Source organism: Octodon degus, unplaced genomic scaffold (assembly GCF_000260255.1).
Source record: "Octodon degus isolate 3935 unplaced genomic scaffold, OctDeg1.0 scaffold00096, whole genome shotgun sequence".
Taxonomy (NCBI): Eukaryota; Metazoa; Chordata; class Mammalia; order Rodentia; family Octodontidae; genus Octodon; species Octodon degus.
The window spans coordinates 4,826,974-4,846,545 of record NW_004524672.1 but is presented as its reverse complement, the minus strand read 5'-3'; the positions used below and the strand labels follow the sequence as shown (position 1 = coordinate 4,846,545).

The 19,572-nt window shown below is 42.6% G+C and overlaps 1 protein-coding gene and 1 pseudogene across 1 annotated transcript in view; one reads left to right on the top strand and one right to left on the bottom strand.

Annotated features, from left to right (window-relative positions):
* The first annotated feature begins 253 nt into the window (after positions 1-253).
* Positions 254-547, top strand: LOC101591012 (annotated as a pseudogene).
* A 5,156-nt stretch (positions 548-5,703) lies between these two features.
* Positions 5,704-19,572, bottom strand: part of Ap1s3 (adaptor related protein complex 1 sigma 3 subunit) — a 70,754-nt gene continuing 56,885 nt past the window's right edge. The window contains exons 5-6 of the mRNA XM_004638233.2: positions 10,603-10,740; positions 5,704-5,809 (exon numbers count right to left, since the gene is read on the bottom strand). Coding sequence (XP_004638290.2) covers positions 5,774-5,809; positions 10,603-10,740 — 174 coding nt within the window. The 3' untranslated portion in view covers positions 5,704-5,773. The remainder of the gene's footprint in view (positions 5,810-10,602; positions 10,741-19,572) is intronic.

Below are 19,572 nucleotides of genomic sequence, written 5' to 3'. Positions count from 1 at the left end.
GTTGCATTTTAATTTTACATTATATTTTATACCATATAAGTGCAATCATCAAAATCGTTTTTTATCTTGATTTCTGGCCAGATATCTGCACATCCTTTAGTTCTTCTTTACATTTAGGTAGTCTTAAATTTTGTAAATATTTTCTCACTGTAAAGAAAAACAAATGAAACTGAAGCTTTCACAAATTCAGCAGACATCAAAAATAATAGTTTAAAAAGTTTTAAGTCTCTTTGGTCTCAGCGGCACAAGCGAGATGACGAAGGGAACGTTATCCTTTGGAAAGCGTCGTAATAGGACGCACACGTTGTGCCGCCGCTGTGGCTCTAAGGCCTACCGCCTTCAGAAGTCGACTTGTGGCAAATGTGGCTATCCCGCCAAGCGCAATAGAAAGTATAACTGGAGTGCAAAGGCTAAAAGGCGAAATACCACGGGAGCCAGTCGAATGAGGCCCCTAAAAATTGTATATCGCAGATTCAGACATGGCATCCGCGAAGGAACGACACCTAAACCCAAGAGAGCAGCAGTTGCGGCGTCCAGCTCATCTTGAGAATTGCAGCAATCACTCAAAATAAATGCTTTGGTTTTAAAAGATTAAAAAAAAAAAAAAGTTTTAAGTTACCACTGATATATAAAAGACTGCCTTGCATTTGGAAACAAGTTCTTTATAATGTTTTCATCTCTTCAGCATAAATGTCTTATAAAATTTACTTTAAAACGTTATCACAGAAAAGAATGAAGCCACATATAATAGTGCATGCCTGTAATCCCTGCACTTGGGAGACTGAGGCAGGATTGCTGCAAATTCAAGGCCAGCCTGAGCTACATAGTAAGATCCTGTGTCAAAAATAGAAAAAGTGGAAAAAAGAAAGAGGGAGGGGGAGTGAGGGACCAAGGAAGAGAGGGAGGTAGGGAAGGAGGTAGGGAAGGAGGGAAGAAGGAAAAATACGAATCTGGGCGTGGTGGTATACAACTATAATCCCAGCACTGGGAGGCTGAGGCAGGGGGATCACTGTGAGTTCCAGACCAGCCTGGGCTACAAAGTGAGTTCAAGGGAAGCCTGAACTGCATAGTGAGAGACCCTGATCCAGAGAGAGAGAGAGAGAGAGAGAGAGAGAGAGAGAGAGAGAGAGAGGGGAGGGGAGGGGAGGGGAGGGGGAAGAGAAGCAGGGGCATCTCTATGAAACATCATTTTACACACAATATTAACATTTTAATCTGCATGTGGTAACACACTCCTGAGATCCCAGTATTCAAAGGCTGAGGCAGAAGGATCACTAATTTCCAGGCCAGCTTGGGCTACACAGTTGAGTTTAATGCCAACCAGAAATATGCAGTGAGACTCTCTCTCAGAAAAAAAAAAAAAAAAAAAAGATGTTTTAAACATGCAGGGGCTGGGGAGATAGTTTGGTGGTCTAAGCACCTACTTGGCAAGCACAATGACCAGGGTTTGATCCCCGGTACTGCATACCACCAGCCCTGGAACCCCAGGCATGCATGCCGACCACCAAAACCAGGCATGGTGGCACACGCCTGTAATGCCAATGTTGGGGAAGCTGAGACAGGAGGATCAATACAAATTCAAGCTGCGTAGTGAGATCCTGTACCAAACAAATAAATTAATTAAAATTCAAAAAAAATTTAAAACATGTAGAAAATAAGAAATAACTTTTTTAAAGTTGGAGCCACCTTTGTATACGACAATTAATTTGAAAATAACACTATGCAATATAACAAATACTATGTGAAATTCATATTATTTTGTTCAGTGAAAATCTGTATAATTTGTAATTTTTTGTTTTAATACTGTTTTGTACTTTTTTTTTTTTTTTTTTTTGGCAGAACCAGGATTGAACTCAGGCCCTTGCGCTTGCCAGGGAAGCGCTTATTCCACTGAGCCATCTCCCCGGCCCTAATGTTTTGTACTCTTTAAAAAATAAAAATTTAAAAAAAAAGAACCACCTTAGTTATGGCTAGAGTGGAAAAGCCCACATATTACAATTGCACAACTGCTGGTCTTAACCAGCTTGCACAGAAATTTTCAAGTTTTGCCAAAGGGAAAATACTTTTGAATCAGAGTTATAATAAATAAAGGTCATGTCGAAGAATGGACAGAACTCTAATCTGGAAGACAGTTAAATCACAAGTGTATCATCTCAGATGAATTGGCTTTCGTTAGTAAGTGTGAATTCCTCAAGAGAAATGTTTACAACATGATTTATTCAGTAAAGTTGCAAAATAAAGTAAGAAGTAAAACAGTAAATGAGCCCTGAACTACAGTGTGACGGACAGTGTGTGTGTTACGCACCACAGCTCAGACCCAGGAAGACCTGAGAAGCAGTTACTGCATGAGCTCATCCAAATGAATGAACGAATGTGAGTTCATTCCAGCAGTTTGTGTGCAGGACTGAATTCCACATTCCACAGTTCTATCAAAGGTGAGCCGAACAAAGGCCTAGGTGTTACAGGTCTTTCTGGCTTTAGCTTTATATGACAAATAGATTATTGTTGTTGTATATTAAAGCACATTGCTGAATGGGCAGAATTTTGTTAAACCAAGAGTTATTTTAAAACAATTAATGGCCTACTTTTTATATATTATTGGAAAATAGTCATTCTGTTACTGGGTTGGGGGTAACACAAGTGTCCAGGTTCTTGATGTCCTAAACAAAGCACTGAGCAGGACACTCAAGAGTAGAAGCAAGATCAAAGATTTACTTGAAAGAGAAAAGACAAGATACACTGCTCACAGTGGGGGCAAGCCGGTGAGAAAGGCTCATGGTACTGAGGGCTTCAAGCCTTAGGATTTTGGGAGGGATGGGACACCTTGACTCAGCCTCTCATCACACGTGGAGGTTTTGGCCTCTTATGGCCTCTAAAGCCCCAGGGGAAGAGGTATCAAATCTGCACTGTCAGTGACATAGTACTTAAGAGTTGGCCACAAGGTGAGCCGAACAAAGCAACTACCAGATGCAGAACAACAGCAGACCACCAGATGCATGCCCAGAGACTTACTGTGTATAAGCGGAGTTACCCGGTTACTTTTTCCCCGTTGTGTTTAGACCCAGGTAGCCAGGCCCTGGGCCAATATCTAACTCAGAAACATGGCTGTAGACCCAGAAAGTGGGCTCCCTCCTGTCCCAACTGTTTCCTTGGCCACTACAGGTCTCAGCTCTAGCCCAGAAAGTAGGCTCCGAGAAGGCTGGCCAGCCATTCTTTTGCCAGCACTCTCCTTAGCTAGCTCCATTCTTTCCTCATGGGCCAGGGCATCTGAATGCATGCACTTCATCAAAATAGGCTGAGGCCATGTGGAAAATACATTAAACATCCACCAACATAATTTGTTGATGGTTAGTAGCAAAGTGAAATCAAGCACAGCTCACCAATGGTGTTTCATGGATATTATAATATGGATCCGAAAGAATCATTAGGTTTCAAAGCACAGTATGCTCGATAAAAATCCTCATTATTTTAGGAGATTCAATATGAGGAAAAAAACCCAACAACTTGTTTTATCAAAAATAGCTTTACATTTGTTATTGAAAGAAAAAGAGTTGTTACTAATTGTAAACAGTGATCACTTCCTAACTGCACATACAACAGAGTGTCAAAACCAACAGTGAGAAGCCAGCAGGAACAAATGCGTAACTTTTCTCCCACTTGCTGTCACCTCCTTGTGCGATTGGTCCTTAACAGTAAGCAACAGGAAAATGAAGAGGTCGTATTCCAAGGATTTTGGCCATGAATTACATGTAGCAATTTCAAGCACAAACCCGATTTAAAAACAAACATATTCTAGAAAGCATACTCATAATCCTCTTTAAAAATTTAAAAAACATTTTATTGGAAGTTTTATACAAATTCAATATATATTGTCTTTCCTTTTCTTTGGTACTTTTGCTGCATAAAGAAAACAGAATGATTACTTTTACCAAGCTCATATAAGACATCTCACAAGTCTCTTAATGTCCCCAGTGTGCCACAAAGTATGATCATTTCTGTGTGTGACATTGACAGGAGCCCTGCGAAACCCTGTGTGTAGCCTGACCAATTTGAATATAGAATTATTCAGATCATATGTAGCATACTTAATGAGCCTCGAGATACTGTCATCTAAAAATAGTGAAAAGCCTCGAGATACTGTCATCTAGAAATAGCCAGAAAGACAGTGATAGATTTTATATAAAGTCTGTCTTTACAGATTGTTTTGAAAAATCGAGTTATGTCATGTTTTTTAAAAAGTTAAAGCACAAAATGGAACTCCCAAAATAAACAAAGTGATCAAAAATAATAAATTTCAATCTCATGCCATAATTGTAATTCATCATTACCTTGAGGAAATATCAGACACTAAAAGCCAAATGACTACTTCCTATGCTAATGTGAATTAATTGTTAAAGAAATGGTTTTACTGAGGAATGGGTCAATTTGTTTCCCTTTTCTTCTGCTCTTATCTTGCTAATTTCCCCCAAAGCATGTTTGCTCAGTTGAAACAAAAATGACATTTTGCCACTATGTTCTCCCACAAGGAAGAACAACCCGTGGAACACAAGAGCCTGGGGAAAAGTGCTACAGGGTCCCCAAGCCTCCACTGAGTGACACTAGACCTTGAAGCTATCATCAAGTAAGAACAGGGAAAGGTCAGAGGTAGGAACCGATGCAGAATATACTGAGTTATTTCCCCAAAACATGTCTCATCACAGTCAGTACCAGTTATGCAGCATTTTCATTCTAGGGGGCATGAAAGTGATGTGCCCAATCATAATGGTCAGCAGCAAATAACTTATTCAGAGGGCGGGGGGTGGGGGGGAAGCAAGGCATCTAGAGCCTAGGCTGCAAAGATAATAAAGCCTCCATAAGCAATGCCTTGAGATTCTCAAGTTAAAAAAAAAAAAAAAAATTTAAACAAAATCTCTCAAGTCAATAGGCATGGCTCAAATATGAGACTGTCATAATATTGCTACTATAATTAAATGCTATCATACTACTTTTATAATAAAGGATATCATAGACAGTGTATCTCAAAATTTTTTGAGATCTAAACATGGAGTTTGTAGAAAACCTAAACTTCTTGAAATGTTCCTTATATTAATCAAAAGCCAAAATGAAAACCTCAGCCTACACAGAAGCTTCTAAGACATCAAAAACATGTGTTAAAGTCTATATTCTCTTTGGTTATCTTCCTTAATTCACATCCTAAAAAAAAAAAAAGAATTCAAGACATAAACATCAGATACATTGTATCTGACCAGAAATTACAGTACTATTGAGTCTATTAAATATGCCTACCATTATATATGAACTCTGAACTATTAATATAACTTTGAATTCATATACAACTTAGAAAACTAAATACTTAGGAAGGCAAACAGCGATAGAAGGTACACTTTACACTCAAAATCATGGGTTAGCCAATATGGTTTTCAAACCGTCAGTAAAAGATCAAATGCAACACAAATATACTGCAAATAATATTTTGAAATTAGCTTGGAAATATCACATGGAATTAAAATATTCCAAATCACTAGATGATTGGCTTAGGCAACAGTCATTTCAAACAGCTGGAGGCGGGGTAAATACTCACATACAGTACAATACAGACATGTAGCCAGCATAAATGTACTATGCTAACCAACTTCCATTTTTGCTAGTTAATAAGGAATCCCGTTAAGTCATTTTTTGGCATGGCGCTAAAGACTGTGTCAAGACTGGATACAGGGTGTTGTTTCTTCATAGTGCACAGCTCAGAGCACTGAGTCCTCAAGTAGACGCATGGCTAAAATGTGGGTTTGTTCATATATTCTTCCATCGTCTGAAAGAGAACAATGAATTAGAACACCTTTTTCTTTTAAATCACATCCTCCTACAGATGATGAAATCCTTTTTATTCTGTTATACTTTTATTCACTACCACTAAGGAAGGGTTTCAAAAGCATTTGTGGACATAACTATTTGTGTTCCGATCAAGAAAGGTAGTCCAAAGTTGGAGGAGTATCATTTGTATACACAACCATATGGCTGGAACTACATACAACTTTCAACTAAGAAAAAGCTAAGCTTGGTCATAAAATGAATGTCTTATAAGAGAGATGCAAAAGCAACAGCTGCCGATGTGTCACTGTTGACTTTAAGATAAATGCCTGCTAACGTGGTCGTGGACATCCCGTCTAGGCACATGTACTAGGAAAGTCTCAAGTGAATTTGTACAACCTATGTGCTGTTTCCTATCTACTCTAGAACATATTTATGACACTTACTGCCAAGATATAAAATGGAAACACACCATAATCCTGAAGGATTTCTGGCATGGTTTTGAAAAGGCTTTCCTCCAAAATAGATGAAAATTGCTTCTCCATCCTATTCAAGGCTTGCTAACAAGTCACAAGGCTATCACTTTCTTTCAGTGCTTTTTGATTGTTTGCATGTTTGAAAAGATTCACAAGGATAAGCAATTACACAGGGACGGTGCTTCCTTACACCACCTCCTGCTACTGGCACATGTGTATGTGCAAGACCGCAGCTGCAGGTTGAATCAACAGAAGACAGCTCAAGGGGGCTGCAAGTTATCACAGCAACACCCCGTTTCTTCCATGTTGATCCTATGGGACCCCGAGAACCCGCCTGGAAATACTGACACAGAGGCCAAAGAAACCAGGGCCAATGGCTCTGCGAGATTGCCTAAGGGATCCAGGGTCACAAATCAGCCTTTCTCACTGCTTTTGCCTGTTTTCTTTAGAATGCCTGGATTCTACGGCTCAAAATTCTTACACTTGGTCATGCACAGTTTCTTCTAAAGCTCTGACCCCTCTAAATGAGTAATGCCCAGGGGAGGCTCACACCCCTAAGATTTCTCCTCAGTACTCCTTCCTAAAGAGGCCACTCGTGTTTATTAACTTACCCAGGATATCACACTGGCCACAGCCCATTCTAGCCCAATGCCTAGAGCTGTTGCCATTTTAAAAAGGATCACAAGGTTACAAATACAAAATTAGGTGCAAAGTTTACTTAGAGTGAAGGTGGAAAGGACAGATCATTAATATTTATAAGAGCATGAATATCACAAAACCCAGAACAAGTGTGTCTATTCTCATGAACTGAATGCTTGACTCTCCTTTTATCTACTATAATACTGTATGTATTTTAATACTGTATGCTCACCGTATGGCTTTTAAGTTAATACATCTGACTTCTGCGAATATGACTAAAATTGTAACGGTCTGAGCACATCACCAGCCCACTTCTGCGGCCTCAAAGAAGCCTGGTCAGTTAGAGGCCCTGTGACTCCACTGCTGAACACTGCACAGGCTGCCTGTCTGAGCCATGCATGAACCAGGGAGGTAAGAGTTGGTATTTTCTTGAACTTGCCTTTTTCAATTGGCACACATTTTAAGAAGCTCTGCCCTTGCTTTCACAAGGCGAAGGCTGCAGTGCCTATTTTGAGACTCCTCCTACGCTAGTACCGCGATGTTTCTTACAGGTGCTACACTGTACATGAGATGACCTTCTACTGCGTTATGATAGGGTTATGTTACCACGGCTTATGCTTTGAAAGGTAACAGTGTTGGAGGCGCACCAAGCAGATGGTCCAGCATCCAATCCTCTATATCGATCATCCCTTGACAAACTGTGTCAGAGTTACTGATGGCACCCCCACTGGCCATTCTTGGAAGTGCAACTTCTATTATTCCTCAAAATTTTTCCTTGTACCAAGTTCCTCCTCTGCCACACTGCAGCTCCTCCCTCCCAATTACGTCATCGCCAATCAATTAAACCATCGCTCCCCTCTTCTCACTCTCTGGCTCTACTATACTCAGAGTACACCTTGAGCATTTGAAGATCAGAAACTATGTTGCTTCACACTAAATATGTAAGGTCGGCTTTTTCTTTCGCTTTTTCCCCCTTTGAAACTTCTTTCAGAAGTTGTTGATTTGAGCCTTTTACAGCTCAGCATATTAAGATGGCTTTACTTTTTATACCTCATTTTTAGACTTTTCTGCTGGATGGTTAAGACCAAGATAAAGCAAGACCTATATAACAAGAAATGTAACTTTTGTATCTGACAAGGTTAACTTCTGACATTGCCCGTCCTACGGATGACCCACTATTATTATGGACTAGTGAACTATATTGGATTATTTTGCTGAATTTACTCACCTACAATATTTAAATGGCAATGGAATACCCATCACTGAAAAACTAAACAAAAAAGGGGATACAATTGAAGGACCATTTTGTATCTGTATATACAAAATAGTTAGGATAGATATACAGCTACTTTCTCTTAATTCAATGATTTGTACTAATAGTGTTTGTATGGGATATCATGTCTGCATCTTGTACTATGAATAACCACTACAAAGACAACAATATGCAATGTATTAATTATTGAAATTGTCCTAATTGGTTTTGAAACTGTCTCAATGCTATTTGTTTCTCAATAAAATTAATAATAATTTCTTAAAAAAAGAAACTTCTTTGAAGTGGACTAAGGAAGGCTTTACAGCTGTTTGCAAAGTGAAAGCAATGTCACTCCTTAACCTACAGTAACTAAAAACGTGTGCTTAGGTCCAAAGAACATAAAATAAAGAAAGCAACTGTTTCTTACTTTCTGCACATATTTCATTTTCCTCTACTGATTCTAAGCTTTCTCAAGCAGACTACATAATACATTCAGTTTTTCAACGAGCTCCCCAAAATGTTCTCTGACTTCCCTGAAGGAGGTGCCAGAGCCACAAAGGAAAACTGTAACACTGGCTCTATCTGGGAGGAGCTGTTAATTTAAGGAGAGCAAACTTTTTAATGTATTTAGGACAGGGTCTACAAGGACTCATTATATAGACTGGACTTGTAGTGATTCTCCTGTTTTCAGCCTCCCCAGAGCTGGGATTACAGAGGCATGCCACCACGCCCAGTGTCAATAGCTGTCTCAGCACGTCCCAGGCGCAGGACTAGCAAAGCAGGCTGGGGATTGAACCCCAGCCGCTGGACTCTGCTACACAAAGGCTTTAGTCAGCTGAGCTGTTTGGCCGGCCCAAGGAGAGCAATTTAAGGGCAGCCATGATATTCCCAGGCCAATCACCCAAGGCATGAAGTCCCAGTGGTGCCAAATTCTAAAAGAGCTCTCCCAGGAAATAGCTGTTTCCCAGATCTTGGTGGAACCAATCCCTGGACTCCTTCTAAGCTCTTCAAGACCGCTGCATTCATCAGTGTGTGGTGAGGGATGGGTTTAACATAAGCCAGGTGTCCTGGCCCCAAATCAGGAAGCTTTCATTATTGAAGCACCAAAGAACCTGAGAGAAGTCAATTTCCTCCTCCAAGAAGAGTCCACATTAGCAAAGCCGAGGTTAGCACTATAATAACTTTAACCACCAGCACATTTTAAGAAATACTATTTGGTGGAATTTCCAAACTGTTGATTTCTCTAGTGCCTTATAAAATCTCCTTCCTGTAGCATTTCGAGAGAGGCAGGTAAATATCAGAGCTTGAATGCATTTTGAAGGAGAGTACTTCAAGTAATGAAGGTTCTGGCCTTCTAGCAGGCCCCCAGGGCTGCACAGGGTCCCACTCAAGTAGATGTCAGTCTTCCTGTGCGCTCCCCGGAGGACTGAGCCCCTGCAGGGGCAGGAGAAAATGCTTCGCTCAGGGAGGTCCCACAGCGTTGCTAGGAAGTCACACCCAATACTGTTCAGTTAATTTAACTTTTCACTTCCAAACAGCAGAAGAACGGCCTAAACACCAGTTGTGAAAAGCTTTGATACAAAGCCCTGCCTCCTCTCATCACTGTTATGAAGCAGGAGGGTGGGAAGACCCACTGATGTGGGAGACGGGCTCAGGGCTGGCAGAGCTGGGGCAGCACCCAGAGCACGGCACACCCCTGATCCGGAAGGACACAGGGAACCATGGTAGTGTTAGTTCTCAGGTGAGGGGTGATGCAAATCTAAGGCTGCTCCTTAAAGAAAAGTCCCCTGACACTTTATGTAAGGCTCATGGAGAGTCAGAAGCAGTATCTGGGCCATTCACACCTCCTCGAGCAAACCATGGTGTTCCCAATTTATTTATGCAAACAGGAGCACACTCAGCCTTCCCAGGGGTGTAAGAAATTTTAATTAAAATGATAAATGCCATCTTCAATAAAAAGAGCTCTAATATTCTCTGCAAATGAAATAACTATGTACTGCCATTCCCGTTTCCCAGGGCAGCACAGATATTTTAATGACAGTCCTTTTACACAGCCCTTAAAATTACTTTTGCAAAAACCAGTACTAAGCATTTGATAGGTTTTTGACAGTGAGGTATCTTCACATTAAAAGTTCAGCTAAACAGGAAGAGACAAGACTCAGGAGCCCAACTGCTTGGGTTCAAACCTCTGTCCCACACCTACCCTGCTCAACTCAGTGGGTCACTTAGCCTCTTTAAGTCTCAGTTTGCTTAACTGTAAAATGGGGTTGCTGCACTACCTACATCTTAAAGTTGCTGAAGGAAATAAACGAGATAGTACACATAAATTTCTTAGAAAATATACCAAGAACAAAGTACTCTCTGAGCCCTGGCGAATGCACTTATTATCCTCATCTTCTTTTCCAGGGCGTAGGCAGTTGTACTGACCTCCTGTAGCATGTCAGATTCTTCAATGGCCTTCACAGCAGTTTTCTTAGATGTTTCTTGAACTTCCCCACCTATTATAAACTCATCAAGGATAAAATATGCCTTTTCAAAATTAAAGATAATATCCAGCTCGCAGACCTGGTAGGACAAAAACAGAAACAAGCATTTTGATAAACTTCCAGGACGATTAGCAGAAACGCTCAGCAGGACCTCCAGCGTAGCCGACAGGTGCACACACGTCACATACTAGAGCTGAACTGAGCCACACTAGGAACTTTCCCGGGGAGGGGGCAAAACAGGCAACATTCACAACGCCAACGAGGGGAGGCTGATTTCAGCTCAGGGATTCAGAGGGTTCACTTCACGGCCAGCTGGCTCCACTGCAGAAATGCTGCGCTGGCATAGGAAGGCTGCTCCACTGAGACAGCCAGGAGGCAGGAAGGGAGAAAGGTCCAGGGGCAAAACTGTAGCTTCAGCTCCGGCCCCAGCGGCCCTTCTCCTCCAACCAGACCCCACCCCCAACAGCACAGTCACCTGAGAACTCACCAATGGGCTCATTCCCTGGTGACCACAGTGCCCTGTGATCCACCTCCCTCTCCCAAGCTCTACTTCTGAATATGGGAGGCTTGGGGGGGCACAGGTTAGATAACAGCATCAGAAATTATTTTCAGGAAAGAAAAATAAAACCAGAGAATCCAAGCAAGTAAAATCACATTCTATCAATGAAGAGCTGGTTCTACTGTGCTTTATACTGCAAGAAGATGCCTGAGGCTCCGCAGAGGAAGGAGGAAGCCGGGTCCTCTGTCACCTGCATGGAGGGCGCTGGCCCAGCCACGTCATAGGCACTACTGTGCTCAGGCCTGGAATTCCTCTCACTTTCAGATTCATTCACAAGTTCACTCTTCAGAGGCCAATCAGCTCAACTGTGCTATTTCTTCTCAAAATTACACCATTGGCTAGTGGTTCTCAAACTTTAACTAACTCTAACCCTAACCTTAAATTTTAGCGTTGATGTTATCAGCAGACTACTTGAAACACACTGTGCCCTCTGTCCCCAGGTGTTTATAGGGTCAGACCCAAGAGGCCACACCACTAACAGATTCCCACGTGACACTGACACTGTGATCAGTGGTCAAGAACCACTGTCACGGGTCACTGCTTCAGGCACAGCCTGAGAGGTGGTGGTGTGGCAGGAGAACACACAGCAAAGCCACTGCCCCACACCACAGGCTCCCCTCCAGTGCCCCAAAGGGACAATTAGGGTGTGCGCCATGCTGTCTTCATCCCACTATGCCCAGGCAGCTGGCCGACCCCTGGCTTTCCCTGTGGCCCCACACCTACCTGCTCACCTGCAGCCACTGTGTTAGAGCTCGCCCTCTGACCATCTCCAGCTCCCACTCATTTACCTTTGAGCAGCCTTCAATACCACCCTCAGGGCATTTTCATGAAACTATCTACCCCCTTGTTCCCAGGCTGCAGCAGTAGCATTTCACGCCTGTTTTCTTCCTCCCCTCTCCTGATCTCTCACGCTGTTTGGGTGCTTTTTCTCCTCGCCCCTAATACCTTGTAAGAGACTTACAGAGCGCAGGGACACATGAGTCCGCAGAGCACCCCTGCCACATCCTGGCCCAGATCTGCTCATCTCAGCCTCTTCTCTGTGACACACACACTCTCCAGGACCACCTAATTGGCTCACACAGCTGCACCCTGCACGCAGGGGCCCAACCAATCTTGCTGTCCTGACCGCCACCTGAGTCCTGTACCTTCCCCTGTCGATGTCTACCAGGAAACTCCTCAGCCCCTATCACCGTGTAAGGATCAGATCTCAATCTGCCTCTTTCCTTCTGTCCTTATTTTGCTTTGCAGCTGCAACCTCTCCCTAGCTGCCCAACCTACTTAGCTCCAGAGCTCATCATACTGTCTCCTATCCCTGGGAGACAAATGCCACCTCCAGATTTGGCCACCAAGTCCTACTGATCCCACCACCTGAACAAAGCTCTAACCCTTTCCCTCCTCTCTGGTTGACAGCTGCTGAGGCCCGCAGCACGTCTTACTGGGGCCGCTTCGGTGACCTCGAGCACAGTCTGTGCCAGTGGCGGGCATCAGTCACCCACCTGGCTACGTTGCCGATCTTGCTCCTCTCCCATGTGCGGCCATACGTCCAGGACAAAGTTTAATTCCTCGGCATGGCACACAGGAATTTCACCAACCTTGGGCAGGTGCTGGCCTCCACTTTCCTGTGCTAGCATTCATCCCACACTACAGTTGCATGCACCCTGAACCTTCTGCTAAGGTCTTCGCCTTGGCACATTCCAGCCATTCCTGGGATGTTTCCCTAAATGCCCTTTCCTTTATTTACCCACTGGCAAAACCAAGCTCACATTTCCACACCAAATCCAAAAGTCCCTGAACACTGCGATTCTCCAGATCCTCTGGGTCTCCTTCAGCTTTCCTCTCATTCCTGCTAGGATCTCACATCTCCTGTGCTCGGGTATGCAGCGACCTATGGATCACTGGGCACCCCCTGAATTCTGAGCTCAGGCCGGAGACCTTGCCACCTTTATATCCTCGGTAGCTGGCACAGGGTAGGGTGCAATGATAAGGGACATGGCGACTGAGAGGAAGTGAGTGCGTCCGCCACCACAAGGGCTGTTTCTGTTCTCCTGGGGACTGAGGGTCTCCCAGATGATTCTCCGATCCTACCGAATGCTATAACTCTATATAAAATTGGTGTCAGTATTTTAGCAAATTGCTCCACATATTTAGGACTTGGGTCAATAAACTTGCAGACTCCACAGCGTGGAACATTGGTTTATGCTGACAGATCCATTTGAGTCGAGAAGCATGTGGACAAACGAAAAAAGTATCAGTGTAATAAATGGCCCTCTCAGAAAAGCTCACCCTGCTCATTTGCAAAAGCTACAGTCTTTTGTCAATCATTACAAAACAAAACAGCATTAAATCAACAATAAATAGAAAAGTATGTACGTAAACAAAAGATAGACAGCTACAGTTATCTCTCCTTCATAAGTGTCTCTATGTACAAACACTCATAAACACACACATATGGAGCTGATTTTAAAGATGTATGTATGTATATATGTATGTATGTACTTGGTACAGGGCCTTGCCACACGGCTTGGACTCAGAGTGGCCCTCCAATCCCAGCCTCCCCAGCACTGGGATTATAGGTGTGCACCACCATGTCCATTTCAGTGGCCGACACAGGATGGCATGTGGTACCGGGGATTGAACTTGGGTCCTTGTGCTAGCCAGGCTGGCACTCAGACCACTGGGCTGTCTTCCCAGGCCTGGGGCTGATTATTAAAACTTAGAAAACCTATTCACTAGGACATGATATAATAACCTAGGACTTCCCAGCCCATTTGATTTTCTTCTTAAGAACCACCTTCACAGATAAAATGGCCTAATAAGAAGGCGTGTCCTCAGCTTGTGAATATGTCCCGTTACTGCACTCTCCATAAACCAGAATGGGAATGAAGTGCTCCACACACACATCTGGAGACCTCTGATCAGTGGGGGCCACATGCCCCTACCAACAAGGTTAAAATCACAGCAAAAATAAAAATAAAATAAAATCACAGCAAGAGACTGGGAAAAATGGTTGGAACATACAGAAAGGTAGATGGAGGGGAAGAAAGTAATGCCTGTGATACAGGAAGAATTCTTGCAAATCTCGAAGGTAAACACCACAACAGGAAAAACAAATAAAGGCTATTAGAAAATGATTCACAGACATGGGACGAAAAGAAAGTGGCCAGTGCACATCTAATAAAGTGTGCTGCTCCATTAGTAGTCAGAGACATGAAAATCTAATTACTGTTCATCCAAAAATTAAAAGACAACATCTACTCCTGGTAAGGATGGACAAATATGTGTTCACACTGCTAGTGGAATTTTTAAGCTTTAGAGAATATTTTGGAGGATTAAATTGCATTTATCAATGTTCGATGTAAATTTTCGACCCAACAATGCCACAAGGAATTTATTCTCATGTTATTTTAAGTAAGTACATAATAATATGTAGTATATGAATAATAAAAATTATAGAAGCAGGCTGAAGAGATAGCTTGGCAGTCTAAGCGCCTGCCTGGCAAGTGCAAGGACCTGGGTTTGATCCCCAGTACTATTGTAGGCAGCTAAATTAGATAAAAATATTATAGACAGTCAGACAGGGCCGGGCCCTCAAGGAGACAGCAGGAGTCAAGATTCGTAGTAACTGCAGTCCTATGGTGGGCCAGACCTAAAGATCAAAGATCAAACAAATGCTGACCTCACTAAAGATAAGAACTCAGGATTGATCAACACCTTGAGGAAGCCAGGAAGAGTCACTAATCCAACTGCTACTGGCTGGCTACCAGATAAATTCCTGTTCTGTATTTGTGTCTGTTTGCTACGTAACTCGCTTCCCCACTCGGCTCTGTATTTGATCAATTTTACCCAAGCACTGGTGCCTGTAATCTCATTGATTGACCATAGTTTTGTCCCACTTCATGCCCACCTAAGAGAGTTCCCATGTTCTCCACCTTAGACTCACCTCAACACATGGCTTTACTCTATAAAAGTCCCTGAAGAGACAGTTTCCCAGGGACAACCCACTCGGGCCCTCTTCTGGCCTTCTCTCTCAGACAGGAGTTTTCGTCCCCATTAGGCCCTTAACCTCCGTTTGTTCCTAAAATTCATGCTTCAGTTTTAGAGAACATGAACTCATCCCAGGTACCTTTCAGGTTGGGAGTTTTATTCCCTTATATCAGTACCACATGCTGTGCCAGCCCTGGAGCCCTGGGAGTGCCATGTCAGCCCAGAAACCGGGCATGGTGTGCACAACTGTAGTCCCTGTGATGGGGAGGCAGAGGCAGGAGGATCACTAGGAGTCCAAGCAGCATAGCAAGACCCTGTACCAAATAAATGAATAAATAAATGAATTTTTTAAAAAATTATAGAAGCATCATTTATAATAATAATTGGAGATAAACTAAAGCCTATCCCTAGGAAATCCTTTTAGAGGAAGGAAGAGGCCTGGGGATTGCACCTAGGTCCTGCTTTTTTTAAAAAAAAAAAAATCTCTTTATTCTTTATATATTTAGTACAGGGTCTACAGGGTCTCACTAAGTAAATCCGACTCATAGTGGTCCTCCTGTTTTCAGCCTCCCAGGCGCTGGGATCACAGGTGTGTGCCACCACGTCCAGTCTCAATCTCTGGCTCAGCACGCCCCAGGGGCGCGGCGGGCATGGCACTCGGGGATCAAACCCCAGCTACTGTGCTCTGCCTAAGCAGGCACTGTAGTCTCCTTTTGTTATTTGCCCATTTTGAGACAGGGTTTAAGTCACCAAAGCTGTAGAATTGTTTAAATAAAGTTTGTATACTGCCAAAATGGCATGGGAATTCTATGAAGAATTCAGGAAGGAAAGAAAAAAACAATTTGGGAGAATAAAAATTTATACACGTAGAGACAAAGCTTCAAAATAGACCTTTTTTTCAAAACAGACTTCTGAGAGAAAAAAAGAAAGTTGCAGAATAATATGTGGAATACAATCACATTGATTTAAGGTTTTTTTTTTTTTTGTTTTTTGTTTTTTGTTTTTTGTGGAACTGGGGATTGAACTCAGGCCCTTGCACTTGCCAGGGAAGCACTTATTCCACTGAGCCATCCCCCTGGCCCAGATTTAAGTTTTTAAAACTATACAGACCTAGAAGGACATGACAATTTACAATATTTTGAAGTTGCAAATAACATAACTAAGTAAAAAGGAGTGGTGGAGTAGCTATCCAGGACCATGAAAAGAGAAGTCAGCAGTCACCAGAGCTCAGGAGAGGTGGGGTCAGGACTTAGAGCAGTGGGAGCAGAGAGTTTCAGAACTCAATGGGCAAAGAGCCACGGCCCAAGACACACGGTGTCTTCTTAGGGAAACAGCAAACGGAGTCCTCCAGAGTGGGGCTGACAAGTGCCCATCCAAGCTCTGGGGACTTCTCTCCACCCCACTTTTGAGAGCAGAACCTCACTCCGGGAGGTAGGAAATTCTAGCAGCCCCGGGGCAATTAACATACTACAACTAGTTTCAAGGGCTAAGAATGAGGTAAGGTGGTGTGCACACAATCCAAAGCACACATACATGCAGGGGACCTAAAGTTACTATCTTAGACTGTTAAGAGAAATAAAGGCATCAGGCCCAGTGGTATCACTGGGATTGGTGCAAATGAACAAAGGCTTCATTTACAACAACTCCAGAGGGCTACTCTATGGCTATTCTTTGAGTCTAACTCCACCTCAGAATAAAAAGAGATAATATTCCAGGCAAAACTCAAGCTTCTCCAGCTATTGCTTAATTATTCAAATCCTTCTAACTTCCATGTTAAATGTCCTTCCCAGGAAACAAGAACTCTGCCCCGATGTCCAAGAGCCCCGACTCTGTCCACTAAGGTAAATGCAGGGGCTTCCTCCTCCATGCACTGTGTTCATAGACACACGAGTCCTTTCACTCATGTTTTCCCATGTGTGTGGAACCTAGAATAAAGCTTACACAGGATCTAGCCATGTGCTGTACACAGCATGGCCTGAGGTCTTCTTGGATAGTAGAATATATGCTGCAATGAGATTATTTCTTCCATTTCACCAACTACATCTTTTTAGATAGTCTAAGAGACTTCCACCCTTAATTAGAATGCGATTCTAAACAAAAAAGTTTTAAAGCACATGTAGGAAATGCATCAGATAATAAGAAATTACACAAACACTATAAAGCTGTGTATAAAATAAAAAGAACTGTTATGCAACACACAAGGGTACAAAGGAGCAGTTTGTAGAATTTTCCTCTTTGCTCTCTCCTTGACCCGCACACTAGCCCCATGGGGTGAGCAAGGAAAGTATTTCTTCTCTTTTCTTTTCTTTTTTAAAAAATGTATTTTAGTACAGGGTCTTACGGGGTCTCACTACTAGATCGGACTTGTAGTGATCCTCCCGTTTTCAGCCTCCCAAGTGTTGGGATTACAGGCACACATCCCCACACCCAGTCTCAATGGCCATCTCAGTGTACCCTGGGGGGGGGACATGTGCCTAAGCAGGCACTTTAACCCATTGAGCTAGCTGGCTAGACAGCAAGGCAACTATTTCTGTTAGCCATTTAACAGCCTCGTTTTCCTCATGGGAAGGTAGAAAAAGGGTCCCAAGGCATAGGTCTGTTTAGTGGGCAGACTGACCAGGATCCAGCAGGATGCAGTGCTACTTCTCTTATAGAGGAACATCTGCCTCCATCAAATCTGGAATCCCCTGGGACAGCGATGTCCATGCCCTCTGAGTACATCGATAAAAGTTCACACTATACCTACCCTGTAATGGGAAGTACACCCAGCATCTCAATCCTCACACAGATCTTTATCTGCAGGGTGACTCTGAGGCATTTCTTCTTAGCCTCCAGAAATTGGGGTTAATGCCACTTACTGCAGAGTGAAAGCCTAACCAGTTAATCCTTATAAATCTCTTTGGAATTGAAAAGCGCTAAAAAGAATACATAACAAATTAATAACTAGAGATTTTGATTTATCTGTCTTTAAAAATAATATTTTTCAGAGTTGGAGGAAAGTCTCAGTATAAAACTTTTCCCTTGGATAATATAAGGGTAGAATTCAAGGAAATCTTTGATATAAGCACAAGATAAAAAGAAAACCAAAGAGAAATACATTCCTCAGACAGTGTCAATGAGAATCGCAGTGGAAGCCTTTGCTCATCACTGTTAATTAATAAGAATTGAACACCTATGGGGCATAGAGCCTTGAAGTGCTCTTAGCTGCTCTTATATTAATGAAAGATTCATTGATTTTTTTTTTTTTTTTTTTTTTTTTTTAAATTAAATTGTGACTCATGAAAAAGACAGAGCTGCCCAAAGTACATGAGCAGGAATTCATTCTGAGTCTACTTATATTTTGGGCTTCATATGATGGTGAAGGTTTTTCAAGTCCTTTCAAGAAGTAAGGTACTCTGAGATATCTGATTAAATTTTGGCTTGATACATTGAAATAAAAATGTAGCCTGAATTCCTATTTTCACTGCTTTGTTGTTGTTGGGGTTTTGTTGTTGTTGTTGTTATTATGTTGTTGTTGTTTGGGTGAGGGGGTTACTTTGCTTTAATACAGGAAAAGAGAACAGCCCAAACCAACATTTAGAAATGAAGGAGGGGAAAGACAGGTTATGGGGAAGCTGGGGCTTCCCAACCCCCCATTCCACAGCCTCTGCAGAAGGCAATTTCTTTCAAAGAAAAGTACAAAAATGTCTGAATTCATTTGAATGAAAGCATGTAATTAAATAATATTACATGTGAAAATATGCTCATATGTATCTGTAAATTTCTTTTTTAAAAAAATGACTTGGTGAAGGAGGAAAAGGAAGAAAACATGGCCCAGCTATCTCATCACTTCTGTTCTGACCAACAACTGCCATCCCTGTAGAAGCATTTTAGGTCTTATTTACAAGGGGAAAAGGTAGAAGGAGGGAGAAAAAAATATTTTATGAATCCTTCCAATGCTCATCCTTAGGAAAAATCTGATAAAAACACAACCAATACTTGTAAGTCTGTTCCTCACATAACAAGAACACAAAAACTCTTCCGACCCTCCTGGAGGGCGAGCCATGGCCGGGAGGAGAGGACGGCGGCCGGGCGGCTGGCGGCACCAGACCTCTCCAGATTGGAAAGAAATGCTTAGAAATAAATAAAGAAAGCTTCCCTCTTCAGTCTTGGATATATATCATGGGTATTGGGAAGTCTAAAACACACACCTTCCCTCTTTGTTTCTGTTGGGGTAAAAGTCACAGTGTGGTTAAGAGTCAAGGCCATCTTCAGTCTTCAGTCTGAGTCCACAAAGCCTGAAGTTGCCTCCTTATCTCATGTTGGGGAGCAAAGCCGTACAGCAGAGGAGCAGACAGGGGAGCAAGAGGGAGCCAAGGTAGGAGAAGA